This window comes from Callorhinchus milii, unplaced genomic scaffold, assembly GCF_018977255.1.
Source record: "Callorhinchus milii isolate IMCB2004 unplaced genomic scaffold, IMCB_Cmil_1.0 Scaffold12, whole genome shotgun sequence".
NCBI classification, from domain to species: Eukaryota; Metazoa; Chordata; class Chondrichthyes; order Chimaeriformes; family Callorhinchidae; genus Callorhinchus; species Callorhinchus milii.
Genome location: NW_024704753.1, coordinates 9,731,277 through 9,751,241, shown reverse-complemented (window position 1 = coordinate 9,751,241; position 19,965 = coordinate 9,731,277). Strand labels below are relative to the sequence as shown.

At 50.1% G+C, this 19,965-nt stretch overlaps 1 protein-coding gene across 1 annotated transcript in view; it reads right to left on the bottom strand.

Annotated features, from left to right (window-relative positions):
* dnah1 (dynein, axonemal, heavy chain 1) overlaps positions 1 to 19,965 on the bottom strand; it is a 267,942-nt gene that overhangs the window by 128,167 nt on the left and 119,810 nt on the right. Inside the window, exons 26-27 of the mRNA XM_042339689.1 lie at positions 5,785 to 5,925; positions 4,966 to 5,129 (exon numbers count right to left, since the gene is read on the bottom strand). Of these exons, the coding sequence (XP_042195623.1) occupies positions 4,966 to 5,129; positions 5,785 to 5,925 (305 nt within the window). The remainder of the gene's footprint in view (positions 1 to 4,965; positions 5,130 to 5,784; positions 5,926 to 19,965) is intronic.

The following is a 19,965-nucleotide window of genomic DNA, read 5'->3' as shown; positions in this document are numbered from 1 at the left end:
ACCTTTTATAAATCACTGGTTAGGCCTTAGCTAGGATGTCCAATTCTGGGCACCACACATTAGGAAGGATATCAAGGCCTTGGTGAGGGTGCAGAGTAGACTTACCAGAATGGTACCAGGGATGAGGGACTTTAGTTATGTGGAGAAACAAGAGAAGATGGAATTGTTCCCCTTAGAGCAGAAAAGGTTAAGTGGAGATTTAATAGAGTGTTCAAAATAATGAGGGGTTTGATAGAGTAGATAGGGAGAAACTTTTCCACTGGCAGGTGGGTCAGTAACCAGGGCACATAGATTTAAGATAATTGGCAAAAGAACCAGAGGGGAGATGAGAATTTTTTTTTTTTTTTTTTTTAAACACAGAGACTTGTTTCGGTCTGGGATGCACTGCCTGAAAAGGTGATGGAAACAGATTCATAACAACTTTCAAAAGGGAATTAGATAAGTACTTGAAAAGGAAAAAATTGCAAGGATATGGGGAAAGAGCCAGGTTGTGGAACTGATTGGGTAGCCAAAGAGGTGCACAGGCGCGATGGGCCGAATGACCTCCTTCTGTGAATGATCAATTTTACTTGGGGAGTGTTCATCAGGACACTGGGAGAAACTCGCTTCACTTTTCAAGTAGTGCTGTGTGTCAACTTGGTTCAGTGATAGCACTCTCACCTCTGAGTCAGAAGGGTGTGGATTCAAGCCCTCATTTTGGGATTGAGAATTTATATATTCTATGCCAGGAGGGTTCCCATCTCTTGGCTGCTGAGGACCGGATGTCCTATTTGAGAAATATCCACATGCCACAAAAGCAATAGTTTTGTGTTTCACTTCCAGAAACACTGTATGTCTCAATGATGTGATAAAGCAAGGATTATTAGTAATATAACAACATTCACACAGAGCCCTTTTCATGTTGGAACATCTCAAAGTGCTCAACAATGCTGGCTGGGCACTCGAGCTAGGGGTGAAAGCCGAGGGAGGTGGAGGTGGGAAAAGATGACTGTAAGCGCGGTCAAAGTGATAAGTCTTGACGTGCCTTCAAAGAGAGATGGGCAAGAGGAAGTCGCAGGGACTCCAGGAATGGAGTTCCAGGGAATGGGGGCAAAATGGCGATAGGGGGACAGGTGTGGTGGTGGACTTGATGAAGGAGGGGTAGTTTGTGCCACGGGGGTGGTGGTGGTGGTGGGGGAGGGCTGAAGGATGGAGAGGAGTTTCTCACTGGGGAAAGAGTGAGCTTTCCGTGAGGAAACTGCCCAGCCTTGGCTTAATGTCGAATCCAAAAGATGGTTCAAACCTCCACCTCCACAGTTTAATGAGCGATGGACCAAAGCCAAGCTTGATTGAGTCAGCGCTTGTGTACTGGAATGTCTGGGGAAAGCAGAGCACCTGTCCTAAACAAGGCAGAGAGCTTTGTAATCACAAGGATTGGAACCATGAGGCTGTAGTGGAAGTTAGGAAGTGTTACAGGAATAAGAGGGTCATAATATAGGGCACCATAATATAATAATTATACATTATTGATAGTATTGGGCAACCTTCATTTTAAAAAAAATGAAAGAAGTAATGTGGGAGCTGAGCATCAAGCAATGGCAGAGAGGTTTAATAGATATTTACAGGGTAGGGTGGGGGGTGGGTATCAGTGGAGAGGTGGGGTATTAGTAATGTAGAATATTACAAGGGAATTCAGTGTAGCGTCTCCCCCGAACAGGTTGTTGAGTTGAGTTATAGCAATCACATGACCATTGACATTTGGTCAGAAAGCAAACTGTGTTGTGCCAGTGGGGAAAGCATAGTGGAGCCCGGGAAGCAGACTGAGAGACAGTTGGAGGACAAACAAGCTGCTGAGGTTCTGCACTGGCTCTGTGAGCATCCGTGTGAGGAGACATTGGCAGGAGCCAAGCAGGTGAGCCTCTGATTTGTCGATATTCAACTGGAGAAAGTTAAGAGCTCATCTGGTACAGGCAGGCAATCAGTAAGGACAGAAGTCAGCTTGTAGTCAAGAATGGAGGTAGAGATAGAGTTGGTGTTATCGACATACATGTGGAAGTGAATTCCATATCTATGGATGACGTCGCTGATTGAGTCATCAGGGTAGAGAATGATTAGCCTGGGCGGCTACTAAAGCAGGATCAATTATGGCATTGAAAAATGTGAAGGACAAACACGTCCAGGAGAAGAGAATCAGAGGGCATAGAGATAGAGCAGGACTTGGGATTAGGATGAACAGCTTCTTACAAGGAGCAAACACTGTCATGAAAAAATGGGCTGAATGGTTTTCCACTGGGTCATACATATCTATCATTCTATCATATATATCATATTTACATTTGTATCGTGCCTTTCACGTCGAGAGGATGTCCCAAGGTGCTGGACAATCAGGAATTTGGACCCAAGCAGGGGATTGTGATCAGGAGAGGTGGAGGGCAAGAAGGGTAGGGGTAAGTGGTAAGGGTAGGGGTAAGAGCGGTCGAAGAGGAACGTCTTGAGACATGCCTTGAAAGAGACATGGGAGGGAGCAAGGCAAAGAGACTGGGATGGAGTTCAAAAGGGTGAGGGCAGAGAGGCTGAAGGCCTGACCTCCGATGGTGGGGCAGGGTGGGCAGAGGACATGGAGCAGACCACTGCCTGCTGAGCGGAGGGAGTGGATAGGTTGATATGGCGTTAGCAGGTCACAGAGATAAGGAGCAAGGCCGTGGAGTGCCTTCAAGGCTAGGATGAGGATTTTGAACTCTATCCTCTGGGAGATGGGGATCCAATGAAGCCATGCGAAGATGGGGCTGATAGGGTCACAGAGCCTGGAGAGGACATGAGCTGCAGAGTTCTGAATGATCTGCAGCTTGTGGAGGAAAGAGCTGGGAAGGCTGACAAACAGGGAGTTAACGTAGTTGAGCTTGGATGTCGTGAAATCATGGACGAGGGTGTCGGTGGACTAAGGGTGGTGGAGCCGGGCAATGCTGTGGACGTGGGGGCAGGCAGGTCATGGCACAGATGTGGGTAGAAAGGACAACTGAGGGTCAAGTAAGAGGAGAGGACTGAGGACAGAGCCCTCAGGAACGCCAATCGAAGTGGTGTGGGGGCTCGAGGAGAAAACATTCATGGAGACAAAGCATCCTTACATGTGGTGTAGATATGTGTCACATGTGGTGAATGCCATCAGTCTGCAAGTATTGTCACAAGTGGTGTTTTTGTCATCAATGCTCCAAGACCCTACACTGTAATGCTCTCAGCTCTGAGTCAGAAAATTATGAGTTCAAATCACACATTGGTACTTGAACTCAAATTGTCTAATGTGAAGCTGGCGGAGCACTGCACTGCATTGTCAGAGGTGATGTACTTCAGATGAGTTGGTAAACCGAAGTCCCATCTGCCTGTTCAGTTAAGAACATAAGAATCTGCTGGCGAAAGATGACCACGGTCCATCTAGTTCGCCTTCCACCATCCTGGCAGTCGCTTGACATGTTGTATCCCAAACTATACACTGTATCCCGAGATGTTATTTTCTAACAGAAATCTATCTAAGATAAAACAGCTTATAATAATAATCATTGCATTTGTTATAGAGCCTCATCATGTCTTCGAGACATCTCAAAGCGCTTCACAGAATATACTGCAAAGTGAATTGACTATATTCTGTGAGCAAAATGTGTCAGCCAATTGTGCACAGCAGTGTCCCACAAACAGTCGTGGATTGAATGATGAATTTATTATTATTTTTTGAAGGAATTATTATCCCTTATCATGGTCTACATTATCAATTCCCTTCAGAATCTTAAAGACTGTAATCATATCGACCCTCAAACTTCTCTTCTCCAGTGTGAACATGTCCAATTAATCTAATCTCTCCTCGTGGTCCAGTCCCTCCATCCCCTCAATCATTTTAGTTGCCTTCCTCTGTATCCTCTCAATTGCTGCAATATCTTTTTTATACTGTGGTGACCAGAACTGCACCCAGTTTTCCAAGTGTGGTTGCACCAGTGATTTATGAAGTGGCAGGATTACCCCACTACTTTAGCCCAATATTGCCCTTTTAATACAGCCCAGCATCTGGTTTGCCTTACTCACTGCTCCCGAACACTGTTAGGATAACTGGCATAATAATCTTTACATTTGATTTTGTGCCTTATCACATCTTCTAGACGTCTCAAAGCACTTCGCAGAATATACTGTAAAGTGAATTGGCTGTATGTTTTGTGGGCAAAACTCAGCAGTCAATTGTGCACAGCAGTGTCCCACAAACAGTTGTGGATTGAAGTGACCAATTTATTATTACTTTTTTTTGGAAGGAATTATTACCACCGTAAAAGCAATCTGCCAATCAACTGACAACCAGGTGCCTACTTACTGCTAGGTGAACAGAGGTCTATGGAGTAAGGAATCTTGCCCAACATTTTGCCCTGCTGGGAATCAAACCCAGGTCTCTCATTTGCAAGGCGAGAGCTCTAACTACTGAGCTATGGACTCCACGCCATACTTAAGTATGCATTTACACAACTGAACGTGGTGCTATTGGAAAAGAGAAGGGAGTTTCTCCCGGAGTCCTGGCCAACAATCCCCAAAATACAATTGGTTACTCACTCCATAGCTGTTTGTGGGATGTTGTTGTGCACAAATTGAATGCCATGTTTGTCCACAAATACAGTCACTCCATTTCACAGAAAATCCTGTGAAGCACTTTGAGACATCCTTCCGATGGGATAACTTGCTATATCAAATGCAAGCATTAGTATTATAAATAGGTGTGATGTATAAGTAGGTGCAGTATAAATAGGTGTTGTATAAATAGGTGTGGTGGAGGGGTAAGTAGGTGTCACTTGTGATAAATGTTTGTGTCACACTTTGTGTAAATACATGTTAAGTATGGCGTATTATACCAGGTATCAATAATAATCATTCCATTTGATAATGCAACTTATCACGGCATTGAATGTAAAGTGGAGTGACTGTATTTCTAGAGATCTTGTCTCTCATGGTTTGTACCGGAGTTGACTGATCCACTCAAAATCATTGATGCTCTGCACTCGTTCATCCATCAGTTTAGACACAACATCCTTGGCATGTACTTCAATCACAATCAGCGCTGACAGCACTGCCCTCTGCATCCTGGTCAGCTTTCCTCGTACCAGGGCCACCAGGTCGTTCAGCTAATGTATAACAGGAAACGGAATAATCAGCCAACAATTTCACCGAAAATTTCCCATCCAACAATCTAGTTCTACCTCAGTCATCCCACCTGTAGGTTCCTCATCCTAGCAATGTATTATCTCCCTCTTTACAGTGTGCTTCTATATCCATTATAAAGGTGCTTCATAAAGGGCTATATGACTCCCTAACCCGTTGACAAACCCTGATTACTTCCTATACACTTCAGTCCTCTTGCCTCGCATAATAAATGGCAGCCACCAATCACCAAAGTGACTCACAAAAATCATGCATTTGATTCAGAGCCTTTCACATCACATAGTTTCAACATAGGGGGGGGAGGGGGGTGTAATTGAGGGATTGGGAGCTGGGGGGAGTAGCCAAGGGGGTGTGTTGCCAAGGGGGTTGTGGGGGTGGGGGGGGGGGGGGGTGACCAAGGGGGTTGGGATAGGGTAACCGAGTGGTTGTGGGGTAGCCGGGTGGGGGTTAAGCGAATGGGGGCGGGGGTAGGCAAGGGGGGATGGGTCGCTGAGGTGGGGAGGATAGCTGAGGGCTCAAGTGGAAGTGTGCCCCAAAATAAGTGAAATGGAATGAAAAACCTTGAGGAAAGAACAGAAAATGCTGAAGGGAAAGACTGTGAGTAGTTCAGTTGCTGACCTGAGTGCTGAGGTGTGGATAGAGCTTAGAGGCCACCTTGCCCACTCCCAGTGCTTTAGATACCTCAATGGTCCAGTTAATCTGACAGCCAGCAATGACAACCTGTCCAGGCCAGCTCAGGACCCACTCTGTACGAGGAATCTGTAAAAACAAGAGAGATTTACTTACATAGTGTCAGTCTCTAGTCCAATTCCTGAGCCAGGCGGGTCTGCAGCTCATCGGCAGGACTTGCAGGCAGGGATTCTTCTGTTAATTCTGTGAGTCAAAGCTCTGGATAGGGTAGTCCTAGCTGGACATGCAGTGGGAAAGCTTGTCAGACACTGCATATAGTGGAAAACTATGCTGTTTTACAACAACAACATTCCATTTATAGAGCTCCTTTCACGTCGGGAGGACGTCCCAAGGCGCTGGACAATTGGGTCGGGACCCGAGCAAGGGGGAAATGGTCAGGGTGAGGGGAGGGAAGGGAGGGAGGGAGCGAGGAGGGGATAGAGAGTCGAGAGGGGAGCTGAAGGCACGGTCGAAGAGAAAGGTCTTGAGTTCCCATAGTTCCCATAGTCCAGCCTTGAGGTGATAAAGGCGTGGGCCAGAGTTTCAGCAGCGTGAGGGGTGAGGTAGTGCGTAGTCTTGCGATATTCCGGAGGTGATGGAAGGCGGTGCTAGTTGTGGCGCGGATATGAGGAAGAAAGGACATCTCAGGGTCGAACAGAAGTTTAGCAAGTTAAACTCCAGCAGTTACATTCTGGGCTTTGCAGGCCTTGCCTCTTGCGAACCTGTGCCTTACTCTACAGAATCGAGTGAGAAGGGTGTGTCCCTTCAGGAAGAGAATGCACTTTCCATTTCACACAGGGAATTTGCCTTGTGTGGCATATACATGTGAATGACTGGTTTGGATACTATTAAACATGGTGGTCACCTTCTCAGGCTCAGAGATAGGAAATGGTGTTCCATCGGGATCCCTGTGGATTGTTCACCATAGACATATTCAGGTATAGGAGGCGTGGTGTCAACGTTTGCAGATGACACCATACTGAGGCTGGGTGGTGAACAGTGAAGGGGCTTGCGGTAATTCACTTTGGGAGCAACAATAAAGAAGCCGATTACAGTCAATATATATGGTAAGAACCTAAGAGGAGCAAAGAAATCTGGAAATTCAGATCCCCAAATCTGTAAAAGTAGCGACACAGGTAAATAGGATTATTAAAAAGGTTCATAGGGCTTCAGGCTTGATTTCCAGAGGGATTGAATATAAAAGTGAGGAGGTGATGTTGAATTTGTACAAAACCTTAGTTAGACCACATTTGGAGTGTTGTGTCCACTTCTAGTTTCCAAACTACAAGAATATTGCAGCGATGGAAATAGTACAGTGTAGGTTTACAAGGATAATCCCAGGGCTGGCAGTTTGTCACCTCCCACTTTGATTACTCCAACGCACTCGTCGCAGGTCTCCCCAGCTCCACCATTCAAAAGATACAGCTCATTCAAAACTCTGTCGCCTGCATACTTACCCGGACCAAACTCTGTAGCCACATCTCACCAGCTCTGGCCAGACTCCACTGGCTCCCCATCACTGAACGTATCGACTTCAAGATCCTCACACTCATGTTCAAATCTATTCACTCCATGGCACCTTCCTACATCTCCAACCTCCTCACTCCCCAATCCACCACCCGGCACCTCCGCTGACCGGCTCCTGCTCGTCCCTCGTACCCACCATCAGAGGTCATACTTCCAGCCACTGCACACCAAAATTCTGGAACACTCTCCCTCAATAATAAATAATAATAAATAATCCTTGCATTTGATATTGCGCTTTTCACGTCGGGAGGACGTCCCAAAGCGCTTCACAGAACACACTGTAAAGTGAATTGACTGTATATTTGTGGGCGAACGCGGCAGCCAATTGCGCACAGCAATGTCCCACAAACAGTCGTAGATTGAAAATGACCAATTTATTATTGTTTCTGTTTTTTTGGAGGGATTATTATTAGGCGTGTGGAGTAAGGAAACTTGCCCAAGGTTTCGCCCTGCCTGGAATTGAACTCAGGTCTCTCACTTGCAAAGCGAGTGCTCCACAGCTCCTGCTCGTCCCTCGTATCCACCATCAATCCCTCCGCCTTGTCCCCGCTCTCCCTTCTTTCAAGTCCCACCTGAAACCTTTCCTCTTCATCTGTGCTGTAAGGTCACCTCCCCTTTCTCCCTGGCTTGGAGTCAGGCTCCGCCACTGTTAAGCGCTCTGAGACACTACACTGCGTGGAGGGCGCTACACAAATGCAAGTTGTTGTTACTGCTATTAGGATAGATCAGTAATGGGGAAACTTCTAGAGGCAATAATTTGGGACAAAATAAATTTTCACTTAGAAAAATATGGTTAATAAAGGAGAGCCAAAACAGATTTGTTAAAGGCAAATCGTATCTAACAAATCTGATAGTTTTTTTGATGAAATAACAGAGAGGGTGGATGAAGGTAGTGCAATTGATGCAGTTTATATGGATTTTCAAAAGGTGTTTGATAAAGTGCCGCATAAGAGACTTGTAAGCAAAATAGAATCCCACGGTATTAAAGGGACAGTGGCAGCGGATACAGAACTGCCTGGGAGACAGAAAGCAGAGAGTGGTGGTGAATGGTTGTTTTTCTGACTGGAGGGAAGTGTCCAGTGGTGTCCCTCAGGGGTTGGTATTGGGACCATTACTGTTTTTGATTATGTAAATGACCTGGACTTGGGTATAGGGAGTACAATTTCCAAGTTTGCAAATGATACCAAACTAGGAAAAGTAATGGACAGAGCTGGGACCAATGTTCTCGCAGGGAGGTTAACTAGTGCTGTGGGGAAGGGTTTAAAATAATTTTGAGGGGGGAAGGGAATCAGAATGTAGTATTAGAGAGGACAAACACATTACATAGAGGGCTGGGAGAGACAAATAGCAATGTAACAAGGAGTAGTCCAGAAAAAGGGGGAATTAAACGGGGGAGAAATGCAGAGCAGGCGCAGTTGGTCTTGGAGTACATGTGCGTAAATGCACGGAGTGTGACAGATAAGCTTGGGGAGCTGCAGGCTCAAGTTGCCACATGGGGTTATGATATAGTGGCAAATACGGAGACCTGGCTCAACAACAACAACAACAACAACAAGATTCCATTTATAGAGCGCCTTTCACGTCAGGAGGACGTCCCAAGGCGCTGCACAGTTGGGTCATGACCCGAGCAGGGGGGAAATGGTCAGGGTGAGGGGAGGGAAGGGAGGGAGAGAGGAGGGGGAAATGGTCAGGGTGAGGGGAGGGAAGGGAGGGAGCGAGGAGGAGGAAGAGAGTCGAGAGGGGAGCTGAAGGCTCGGTCAAAGAGAAAGGTTTTGAGACCGGCCTTGAAGGAGGAAAGGGAGGAAGCAAGGCGAAGGCACTGGGGGATGGAGTTCCAGAGCCTCGGGGCTGAGAGGCTGAAGGCCCGACCACCGATAGTAGGGCGGTTGGGGCGGGGGACGTGGAGCAGACCGGAGCCAGAGGAGCGGAGGGTACGGGCAGGTAGGTAGGGGGATAGTAGGTTGGAGAGGTAGGAGGGAGCAAGGCCGTGAATGGCCTTGTAGGTGAGGATGAGGATCTTGAAATCAATCCTCTGGGGGATGGGGAGCCAGTGGAGGCGAGCGAGGGTAGGAGTGATGTGGTCCCGAAGCCTGGTGCGGGACAGTACACGAGCTGCAGAGTTCTGAATGACCTGCAGCTTGTGGAGGGAGGTGGCGGGAAGGCCGGCGAGGAGAGAGTTCCCATAGTCCAGCCTTGAGGTGACAAAGGCGTGAACCAGGGTTTCAGCAGCGTGAGGGGTGAGGTAGTGCCGTAATCTGGCGATATTCCGGAGGTGATGGAAGGCGGTGCCAGTTGTGGTGCGGATGTGAGGGAGAAAGGACAGCTCAGGGTCGAACAAAACGCCGAGGTTCCTGACTGGCTTTGAGAGGTGGAGAGTGCAGCCTTGGATGCTGATGGTGTCAGCGCCTGAGGTGCGGAGGCGCTGACGTGAGCCAATCAGGAGGGCCTCGGTTTTTCGCACGTTGAGCTGAAGAAAGTTGTCTCTCGTCCAGGACTCGATGTCGGACAGGCAGGCTGTCAGGACATCGGTGGTCGTGGAGTTGAGAGTAGAGGAGGAAAGGTAGAGTTGGGTGTCATCCGCATACATGTGGAAGTTAACCCCATGTTTGCGGATGATGTCACCGAGGGGGAGCATATAGAGGGTGAAGAGGAGGGGACCGAGGACAGAGCCCTGAGGGACACCACATGAGACAGTACGGGGGGTGGAGGAGAAGCCATTCGTTGAGACGAAGTGAAGACGGTGGGAAAGGTAAGAGCTAAACCATTCAAGGACAGTGCCTTGAAGGTTGAGGTGGGAGGACAAGCGGTGGAGTAGGATAGCGTGGTCGACCGTATCGAATGCTGCCGATAGGTCGAGGAGGACGAGGAGACAGAGGGAGCCCTGGTCACAGATAGTCAGGATATCATTGGTGACCTTGACCAGGGCAGTTTCTGTGCTATGAGCAGCACGGAAACCTGACTGAAGGGGTTCAAAAAGAGAATGGGTGGAGAGGAAAGAGCGCAGTTGGGAGGCGACAACTCTTTCCAAGACCTTGGAGAGAAAGGGGAGGTTGGAGATGGGCCGGTAGCTTGATAGCTGCGACGCATCAAGGGAGGGTTTTTTCAGGGTGGGCGTGATGATGGCAGTTTTTAATGGAATGGGGACAGAGCCAGAGGAGAGGGACAGGTTTATGATGTCAGTGATGTGTGGGGCAAGAAAATGGAGCTGGGAGATAAGGAGTGGAGTGGGGATGGGGTCAAGGGAGCAGGTGGTTGGTTTTAGGGATAGGATGAGTTCAGTGACAGAGGGTGGGGAAACGGGTACGAAGGTGTGTAGGGGAGGATGGGTAGGAGTCGGAGTGTGGGAGGGAAGGGGTGGGTGGTGGGTGGAAGTTGGAGGGGAAGTGACCGCGGAGCGGATTCCCTTGATCTTGGATTCAAGGAAATCCAGCATCTCCTCGCAGTGAAGGTTGGAGGAGATGACCTGCGCGGGGTGGCGGGGGGGACGGAGGAGTCGGGATGTGGTGGAAACAAGGGCAGGAATGGGAGCTGAATATTCCTGGTTACAATGTGTTCAGGAGGGATAGGGAAGGAAAAAAAATGGGGTGGCAATACAGAAAGGTGGTGAACGGTTGTTTTTTTGGACTGGAGGGAAGTGTGTAGTGGTGTCCCCCAGTGGTTGGTATTGGGACCACTGCTGTTTTGATCTATAAATGACCTGGACTTGGGTGTAGGGAATACAATTTCCAAGTTTGCAGATGATACTCAGTTAGGAAAAGTAGTAAACAGTGAGGAGGATAGTAGTAGACTGCAAATAGACATAGACAGACTGGTAACATGGGCAGACAGGGGGCAGATGAAGATTAATGTGGAGTAATGTGAAGTGATGCATTTTGGGAGAAAAAATCAGGAGAGGCAATATAAGCTGATGGTACAATCTTAAAGGGGTGATGGAACAGAGAGAGCTGGGGTTCATATAGGTAAATCGTTGAAGGTGGCAGGACAGGTAGAAAAGGCTGTTAAAATAGTATATAACAACATTATATTTCTATAGCGCCTTTCACATCGGGAGGACGTCCCAAGGTGCTGGACAGAGTTATTGACCTGAGCTGGGGGGTGGGGTGGCGGAGGGTGGAGGGCAGGGGGGGAAGCAGAGAGATCAAAAGCACAGTCAAAGAGGATGGTCTTGAGGTGGGTCTTGAAGGTGGCAAGAGAGGGTGCGAGACGGAGGGACTGCGGGATGGAGTACCAGAGGGTGATGGCAGAGTGGCAGAAGGGCCACCCGCCATTAGTGGGGCGAGTAGGACGGGGGACGTGAAGTAGGCCAGAGTTCGCTGAGCGGAGGGAGCGAACAAGATGGTAGGGGGTTAGGAGGTCGGAGAGGGAGGGGGCCAAACCATGGAGGGCTTTGAAGGTGAGGACCAGCATCTTGAACTGTATCCTCTGTGTGATGGAAGCCAATGAAGTTGGGCGAGGATGTGGGTTGTAGAGTCGCAGAGCCTAGTGCGGGAGAGGATACGGGCTGCAGAGTTCTGGATGATCTGCAGCCTGTGGAGGGAGGAGTTGGGGAGGCCGACAAGCAATGAGTTTGCATAGTCAAGCCTCGATGTAATGAAAGCATGTATGAGGGTTTCAGTGCCCTGCGGTGTGAGACATGTCGAAACCGGGCAACTTTGCGAAGGTGGGGAAAGGCAGAACAGGTCATGTTGCAGATGTGGGGTAGAAAGGATAGTTGAGGGTCAAACAAGACCCCAAGGTTCCGGACTGGCTAAGCAAGGTGGAGTGTGCAACCATGGATGGTAATGCTGTCAGCGCCTGAGGTGAGGAGGCACTGACGGGAGCCAATCAGCAGAGCTTGTTGACGTTCAACTGAAGAAAGTTAGCTCTCATCCTGGACTTGATCTCTGACAGATATTGTGTCAGCAGATTATTGGGTGCCATCCGCGCACACGTGGAAGTTGACCAAGAGAGAGCATAGAGATATTGAAGAGGAGGGGACAAAGGAACGCCGCACGAGACGGTCCGGGGGCTAGAGGAGAAGTCATTTGAGGAGATGAAGTGCAGGCGGTGTGAGAGATACAATTGGAACCAGTCAAGGACAGCCCCGTGGAGGCTGAGGTGAGAGAAGAGGCGGTGGATGAGGATAGACTGGTCGACGGTGTCGAAAGCAGCAGAGAGATCAAGGAGGACGAGGAAGCAGAGGGAACCCTGGTCGCAGATGGACTGAATATCATTTGTCACTTTGACCAGGGCTGTTTTTGTGCTGTGGGCGGCATGGAAGCCCGATTGGAGGGGTTCGAGAAGGGAGTAGCGGGAGAAGATGGAGCGAAGCTGAGAAGCAACAACTCATTCCACGACCTTGGAGAGGAAGGGGAGGTTGGAGATATGGCGATAGTTAGGGAGTAGAAAAGGATCCAGGGAGGGTTTTTTGAGGAAAGAGTGATGACAGCAGTTTTTTATGGGGTTGGAACAGTACCAGAGGACAGGGAAAGGTTTACGATGTCAGTGAGTAGAGAGGCAAGGAGGTGGAGCTTGGAGGTAAGGAGGGGTAGGGATGGGGTCGAGGGAGCAGGTGGTAGGTTTCATACGGGTTATGGTGGTGATTAGAGAGGAGGGGAGACTGGTTCAAAGGTGTGGAGGGAGGGACGGGTAGGGGCCGGGGTGGGCGGAGAAGATGGGGACGGGGGTAGTAGATGCAGTGGCAGCTGAGCGGATTCCCTCGACTTTGGATTCGAGAAAGTCCAGCATCGCCTCGCAGTTGGCATTTGAGGTGAGGATGGGTGAGGCGTGAGAGGGTGGGTGGAGGAGCCGGTTCTTGATGGAGAAAAGAAGCCTGGGGTTGTCCTTAGCCTCCAAGATGTCTCGGAGTAGAACGACAATTTAGCGGAGGTGGGGGCAGAGCAGTAGGGTTTGACATGGTCCAGCCAGATGTGCTGGTGGACAGTTAGGTTTGATTTAAGCCAGGTGCGCTCAGCGAGATACTAGGCTTTAAAAATAGGGGCATATAATACAAAAGTCAGAAAGTTATGATGAACCTGTGTAAAACACTGGTTAGGCCTCAGCTAGAGACTGTGTTCAGTTCTGGCCACCAGATTTTAAGAAGGATGTCAAGGCATTGGAGAGGGTGCAGATTTACCAGAATGGTACCAGGAATGAGGGAGTTCAGTTATGAAGAGAGGCTAGAGAAGCTAGGATTATTCTCCTTGGAGCAGAGAAGGTTAATAGAAGTTTTCAAAATTATGAGGGGATCTAGTAAACAGGGCACAAAGAAAGGTTCCTCGTAACCATTCTGCAAACCTTATGGCATGAAGTAAAATCCCTGCTGGTGCCTGGCAGTAGGAAGGAATGTTTCTGATGCAATGGGGAAAAAACATTACACAGGCGAAGCAAGGAAACTGGCAGAAGTTGGGAGACCAGGGCAGAAAGACTAGACTCATGACAAGAGGAAAAGACCAGTCTAGGCAGAGGAGTACTGCATACGATAGCGGGATGATAAGGAAGAACAATTGGTGGGAGCGCGAGGATTTGAAATCATGGCTGCATGTGGATATCAGACGAAAATGGAGAGAAGAAAAAGGATCTTGAAATTAATCTGGTACATCTGGCTGGACCTCATCAAAACCTACCACTCCGCTCTTGCCTCGGCCAAATCTTCCTTCTATTCCAGCTTAATCCTGGAAGCGAAGGGCAACCCCAGGCTCCTGTTCTCCACCACCAACCGGCTCCCCCGCCCTCCCTGACACACCTCGCAGATTCTTTCCTCTGACTCACTGCGAGAAAATGCTGGACTTCCTCGAGTCCAAAATCGAGGGAATACGCTCAGCTGCCACTGCCCTCCCAACTTCCACCCCCTCCCTATCCCCACCCCACACAACTACCCATCCTTCCTTCCACACTTTTGAACTTGTCACCCCCTCCTCTGTCTTCACCACCATAACCTCCATGAAGCCCACCCTGGACCCCATCCCCACCCCTCTCTTTAAATCCCAGCTCCACCTCCTTACCCCACTACTCACCAACATCATTAACCTTTCTCTGTCATCTGACACTGTTCCTTCCCCCCTTAAAACAGCCACTATTACCCCCACCTTGAAGAAACCTTCCCTTGACCCATCACAGCTATCCAGCTACTGGCCCATCTCAAATCTCTCCTTCCTATCCAAGGTCCTTGAGAGAGCTGTTGCCTCCCAGCGCCTCTGCAACTCACACTCAACCTCACTAAGCCAGTTAGGAACCTGGGTATCCTGTTCGACCCTGAACTGTCCTTTCTCCCGCACATCCACGTCATGACCGGCACTGCCTACCACCACCTCCGCAACATTGCCAGACTCCGCCACTGCCTCACCCCTCAGGTTGCGGAAACCCTCACCCACGCATTCGTCACCTCAAGGCTTGATTATGGGAACTCCCTCCTCATCGGCCTTCCCAACTCTTCCTTTCACAAGCTGCAGATCATCCAAAACTCTGCAGCTCATGTACTCTCACGCACCAGGCTCCGCGACCCCATCACCCCCACCCTCACTTGTCTCCACTGGCTCCCCATCCCCCAGAAGATCAAATTCAAGATCCTCGTCCTCATTTTCAAGGCCACCCATGGCCTTGCCCCTCCTACCTCTCTGACCTGCTGACACCCTACCAACCTGCCCGCTCCCTCCATTCGGCGGGCTCCAGCCTGCTCCAATTCTCCGGTCCGACCTACCATCGGTGGCCGGGCTTTCAGCCTCTCTGTCCCCACTCTGGAACTCCATCCCACGGTCCCTTCACCTCACTTCCTCCTTTGCCTCCTTCAAGGCCGGTCTCAAGACCTTTCTCTTCGATCATGCCTTTGGTCGCCCTCCGACCTCTCTGCCTTCCCTTACATCACCCCTCCCCCATGCTCGCCCCCAACACCTGACTGTTCAGCGCTTTGGGACGTCCTCTCGATGTGAAAGGCGTTCTATAAATGTAATTTTGTTGTTGTTGTGGTGGTATTAACAGGAAAGAGCTGGATGGAGAAATATGCATAAACAAAGCACAGAGAGTTGTTGTTTAATTTGGACATGGGAACGCAAGCAAACATGATCTTAATAGGGGTCTTGAAGAGACTGAAGAGAGAAACGGTAGAAACACAAACAACAAAGAATATATTATGTGCTTACAATGGACAGAAGCAGGTCTAATGGCCACATTAGGAATGGAAAGAAATGGGAGCAAGTACAGAGCAGAATTCCATATCCGATATCTGAGGTAAAAAAAAATTGAAGAAATTAGGTTAATTTCAATGAAGTAAATGAAATCAGGAAAAGCAAGAAAAATAAGACTATAAGAATACATTTAATACGCTGGTCAAAATACCAGGAGAATCTAAAATAAGGTTAAAAGAGCGAGCACAATTGGTAGTGAATGTGGTCAGGAGAGAGTGCCAGAAACAAGGAAGCTGAGACTAAACAACAAAATAAAACAAATAAAATTACATTTGTATAGCGCCTTTCACGTCGGGAGACGTCTTAAGGCACTGGACAATCAGTGCTTCAGACCCGAGCTGGGGGTCGGGATGGGGGAGGGCAGAGGGGGGAAAGAGGGTGATTGAAGGCACGGTCGAAGAGGAAGGTCTTGAGATGGGCCTTGAAGGAGGCAAGGGTAGGGGCGAGGTGGAGGGATTGCGGGGTGGTGTTCCAGAGGATGGGGGCAAAATGGCTGAAGGCCCGCCCGCCAATGGTGGGGCGGGCGAGGCGGGGACATGAAGCTCGCCGGAGCCTGCTGAGCAGAGGCAGGTTGGTAGGGTTAGGAGATCGCAGAAGGGAAAAGACAAGAGGTGAAAAGAGAGCAGCAAACAAGAAGGGTTGAGACACTGAGAAGTTTGGCAAGTGCCAGAAGAGAGGGATGGCAAGAGGAAAATAAGTGAGAAATAACTAAGCCATAATGTAATTTTAAGGAGGAAATATTCCTGCATGAGTGAATCCCATTTAAGGGAGATAATTCCACAGGAAATGAGAAGTAAAATCCTAAAAGAAGTATTTGCAGGGCACTGGGCATGGAAAAGCTAACCCTGTAGCTCAGTGGTTAGAGCACTCGCTTTGCAAGTGAGAGACCTAAGTTCAATTCCAGACAGGGCGAAATCTTGGGCAAGTTTCCTTACTCCACACGCCTAATAATAATCCCTCGCAAAAAAAACAATAATAAATTGGTCATTTTCAATCCATGACTGTTTGTGGGACACTGCTGTGCGCAATTGGCTGCCGCGTTCGCCCACAAACATACAGTCAATTCACTTTACAGTATATTCTGTGAAGCGCTTTGGGACGTCTAGAAGACGTGAAAAGCGCTATATCAAATGCAAGGATTATTATTATTATTATTAAGAAGGGCCAGGGATCCCATATTTTGGACAGCAAAGTAGACTATAAGAAATTGTGATTATCTGTGCAAGACATCAACTTAGGCAAAGAAAAGAAAGAGTGATGCAAGAAATTCCAGAGAGACCATGGACAAAGACTGCTCCAGAATTATTTCAGATGGAGGGAGAGATGTATCTCGTGTTCGCAGGCTACAAGCCCAAATATTTTGAAATAGAAAAATTGAACAACACCTGAGCAGTATAGTCGTGAGGAATATCGGACGAGGTTTGGCTCACAGTTCAGATCCAAAGAGTTTGAGAAATTTGCAAAACTATCCACAGGAGAATGGATTTATCGAACAAATGGTACAGATGGCCAAGGAAATGATTGAAAAAAGCAAACATCTTGTAGCCTAGTGGTTAGAGCAATCGCCTTACAAGCGAGAGGACCTGGGTTCGATTCTCGGGCAGGGCAAAACATTAGGAAAGTTTCCTTACTCCACACTAGTAAGTAAGCTGGCGGGGAGTCGGGGAGCGGCGGCAGGACAGCGCGGGGAGGAGCCTGGGCCTACCTACCCAGGTATTTAAACTCGACGCCGGAACGAGATCAGCTCGGGGGGGGGGGGGGGGGGGGGAGGTGTGGGGGCGGAGCGGGGGAACCGCTGACGTCATAGATTAGTTTTCAGGTGCGTGCGCGCGCAATAAAAAAAAACCTCTGCGCCCCCCCCCACCCCAGGGCTCACATCAGAGCCCACTATGGTCCTGTTGGGTTGGCCGCCCCAATCTACGGGATAATGCCATCCACCTGACCGCTCGCTCCCGGTCCCCGCGTGCGCACTATGGCTGCCGCTTTGACCCTCACCCCCTCCCTCACCCCCTCCCTCCTGCCCCCCTCCTCTCTCCCCCCAAACCCTCCCCCCTCTGCATTTCTCCCGCTCTGTCCTCCTCTCTCTCCGTCCCTCTCGTCTTCTATCCCCACTTGACCCTCCCACAACCTCCCTCTGTTCCAGCCTGGGAATCCTCCGCCGGGCTCACCGTGGCACTCGGCGTTGGCTGTCCAGCAGCAGCCACACCGACTGCCCCATTCCCCACCACTCTCGCCAGCCACACCGGACACAGACCCGGGGAGCCAACCTCTCCTCCCTTATCCCCATCCCCCCCACCCCTGCCTCACAACCTGGACCCCCTCCCCTCCCACACACCCTTCTGTCAACCGCTCCCTCCACATCGGACTGCAAAACGTCCGCTCCCTCTGCAACAAGGCCCTGGTCATCAACGATCTCATCCTTGATGAGAACGTTGACATCATGGCCTTAACGGAAACCTGGCTCACCCCAGGCGACACCTTCCCCCTCACGGAGGCCACACCACCCGGCTACACCTCCCACCACATCCCCCGCCCCAACCGCCGTGGCGGTGGTGTAGCCCTTATCTCAAGGACACCACTTGCCCTATCCCCTTACTCCACTGGCTCTTTCCCCTCCTTTGAGCACCTCACCCTCTCCCACCCCTCATTCCTCTCCCTTAAAATCCTCCTCCTCTACCGGCCCCCTAAAACCTCTCCCACCTTCATCTCTGATATTTCAACACTCCTCACATCTCTTTGCCTCTGCTCCGATCGCCTCATCATCCTGGGCGACTTTAACCTGCACTTCACCCCTCCTGCTCCATCTCCACAGACTTCTCTTCCCTGCTCTCCTCACTCAACCTCTCCTTACACATAAACTCCCCCACTCACAGTCACGGCCACCCACTCGATTTGGTGATCACCCGGGGCCTCAGTGTCTCGGATGTCACTATTACCGACAAGGCCATCTCTGACCACCACTTCATCTCCTTCACCACCTCCACCCCCCTCCCCACCTCCACCAGACCCACCACCATCTTCTACCGCCCTTGGAAGAAGTTACCCCCACAATCCCTAACCGATGCCTTGGAGTCCTCTGAACTCCTCTCCCTCTGGCCATCAACCCTCACCGACCCCTCTTCTCCTCTCTCCCTCCTCCACAATACCCTCTCCTCCACACTCGATACTCTTGCCCCCATCACTTCCCGCACTGTCTCCTACTCCCGCTCCTCCCCCTGGTACACCATCCACCTCCGCTCACTGAAAAGCCAGGTGCGGGCTGCTGAACGCACCTGTGTCAAATCTGGCCTAACGGTCCACCGACAAATCTGGCTGGACCTCCTCAAAATTCGCTCCGCGGTCACTTCCCCTCCAACATCCACCAACCCCCTACCCCCTCACTCCGACTGCTACCCATCCTCCCCTACTCACTTTTGTACCCGTTTCCCCACCTTCCGTCACCAAACTTATCCTATCCCTGAAACCAACCACCTGCTCCCTTGACCCCATCCCCACTCCACTCCTTATCTCCCAGCTCCACTTTCTTGCCCCACATATCACCGACATCGTAAACCTGTCCCTCTCCTCTGGCTCTGTCCCCATTCCCTTAAAAACTGCCACCATCACGCCCACCCTGAAAAAACCCTCCCTTGATGCGTCGCAGCTATCAAGCTACCGGCCCATCTCCAACCTCCCCTTTCTCTCCAAGGTCCTGGAAAGAGTTGTCGCCTCCCAACTGCGCTCTTTCCTTTCCACCAATTCACTTTCCGAACCCCTTCAGTCAGGTTTCCGTGCTGCCCATAGCACAGAAACTGCCTTGGTCAAGGTCACCAATGATATCCTGACCATCTGTGACCAGGGCTCCCTCTGCCTCCTCGTCCTCCTCGACCTATCGGCAGCATTCGATACGGTCGACCACGCTATCCTACTCCACCGCTTGTCCTCCCACCTCAACCTTCAAGGCACTGTCCTTGAATGGTTTAGGTCGGACCTTTCTCACCGTCTTCACTTTGTCTCTACAAATGGCTTCTCCTCCACCCCCCGCACTGTCTCATGTGGTGTCCCTCAGGGCTCTGTCCGCGGTCCCCTCCTCTTCACCCTCTACATGCTCCCCCTTGGTGACATCATCCGCAGACATGGAGTTAACTTCCACATGTATGCGGATGACACCCAACTCTACCTTTCCTCCTCTACTCTCAACTCCACGACCACCGATGTCCTGACAGCTGCCTGTCCGACATCGAGTCTTGGACGAGAGACAACTTTCTTCAGCTCAACGTGCGAAAAACCGAGGCCCTCCTGATTGGCTCACGTCAGCGCCTCCGCACCTCAGGCGCCGACACCATCAGCATCCAAGGCTGCACTCTCCACCTCTCAAAGTCAGTCAGGAACCTCGGCGTTTTGTTCGACCCTGAGCTGTCCTTTCTCCCTCACATCCGCACCACAACTGGCACCGCCTTCC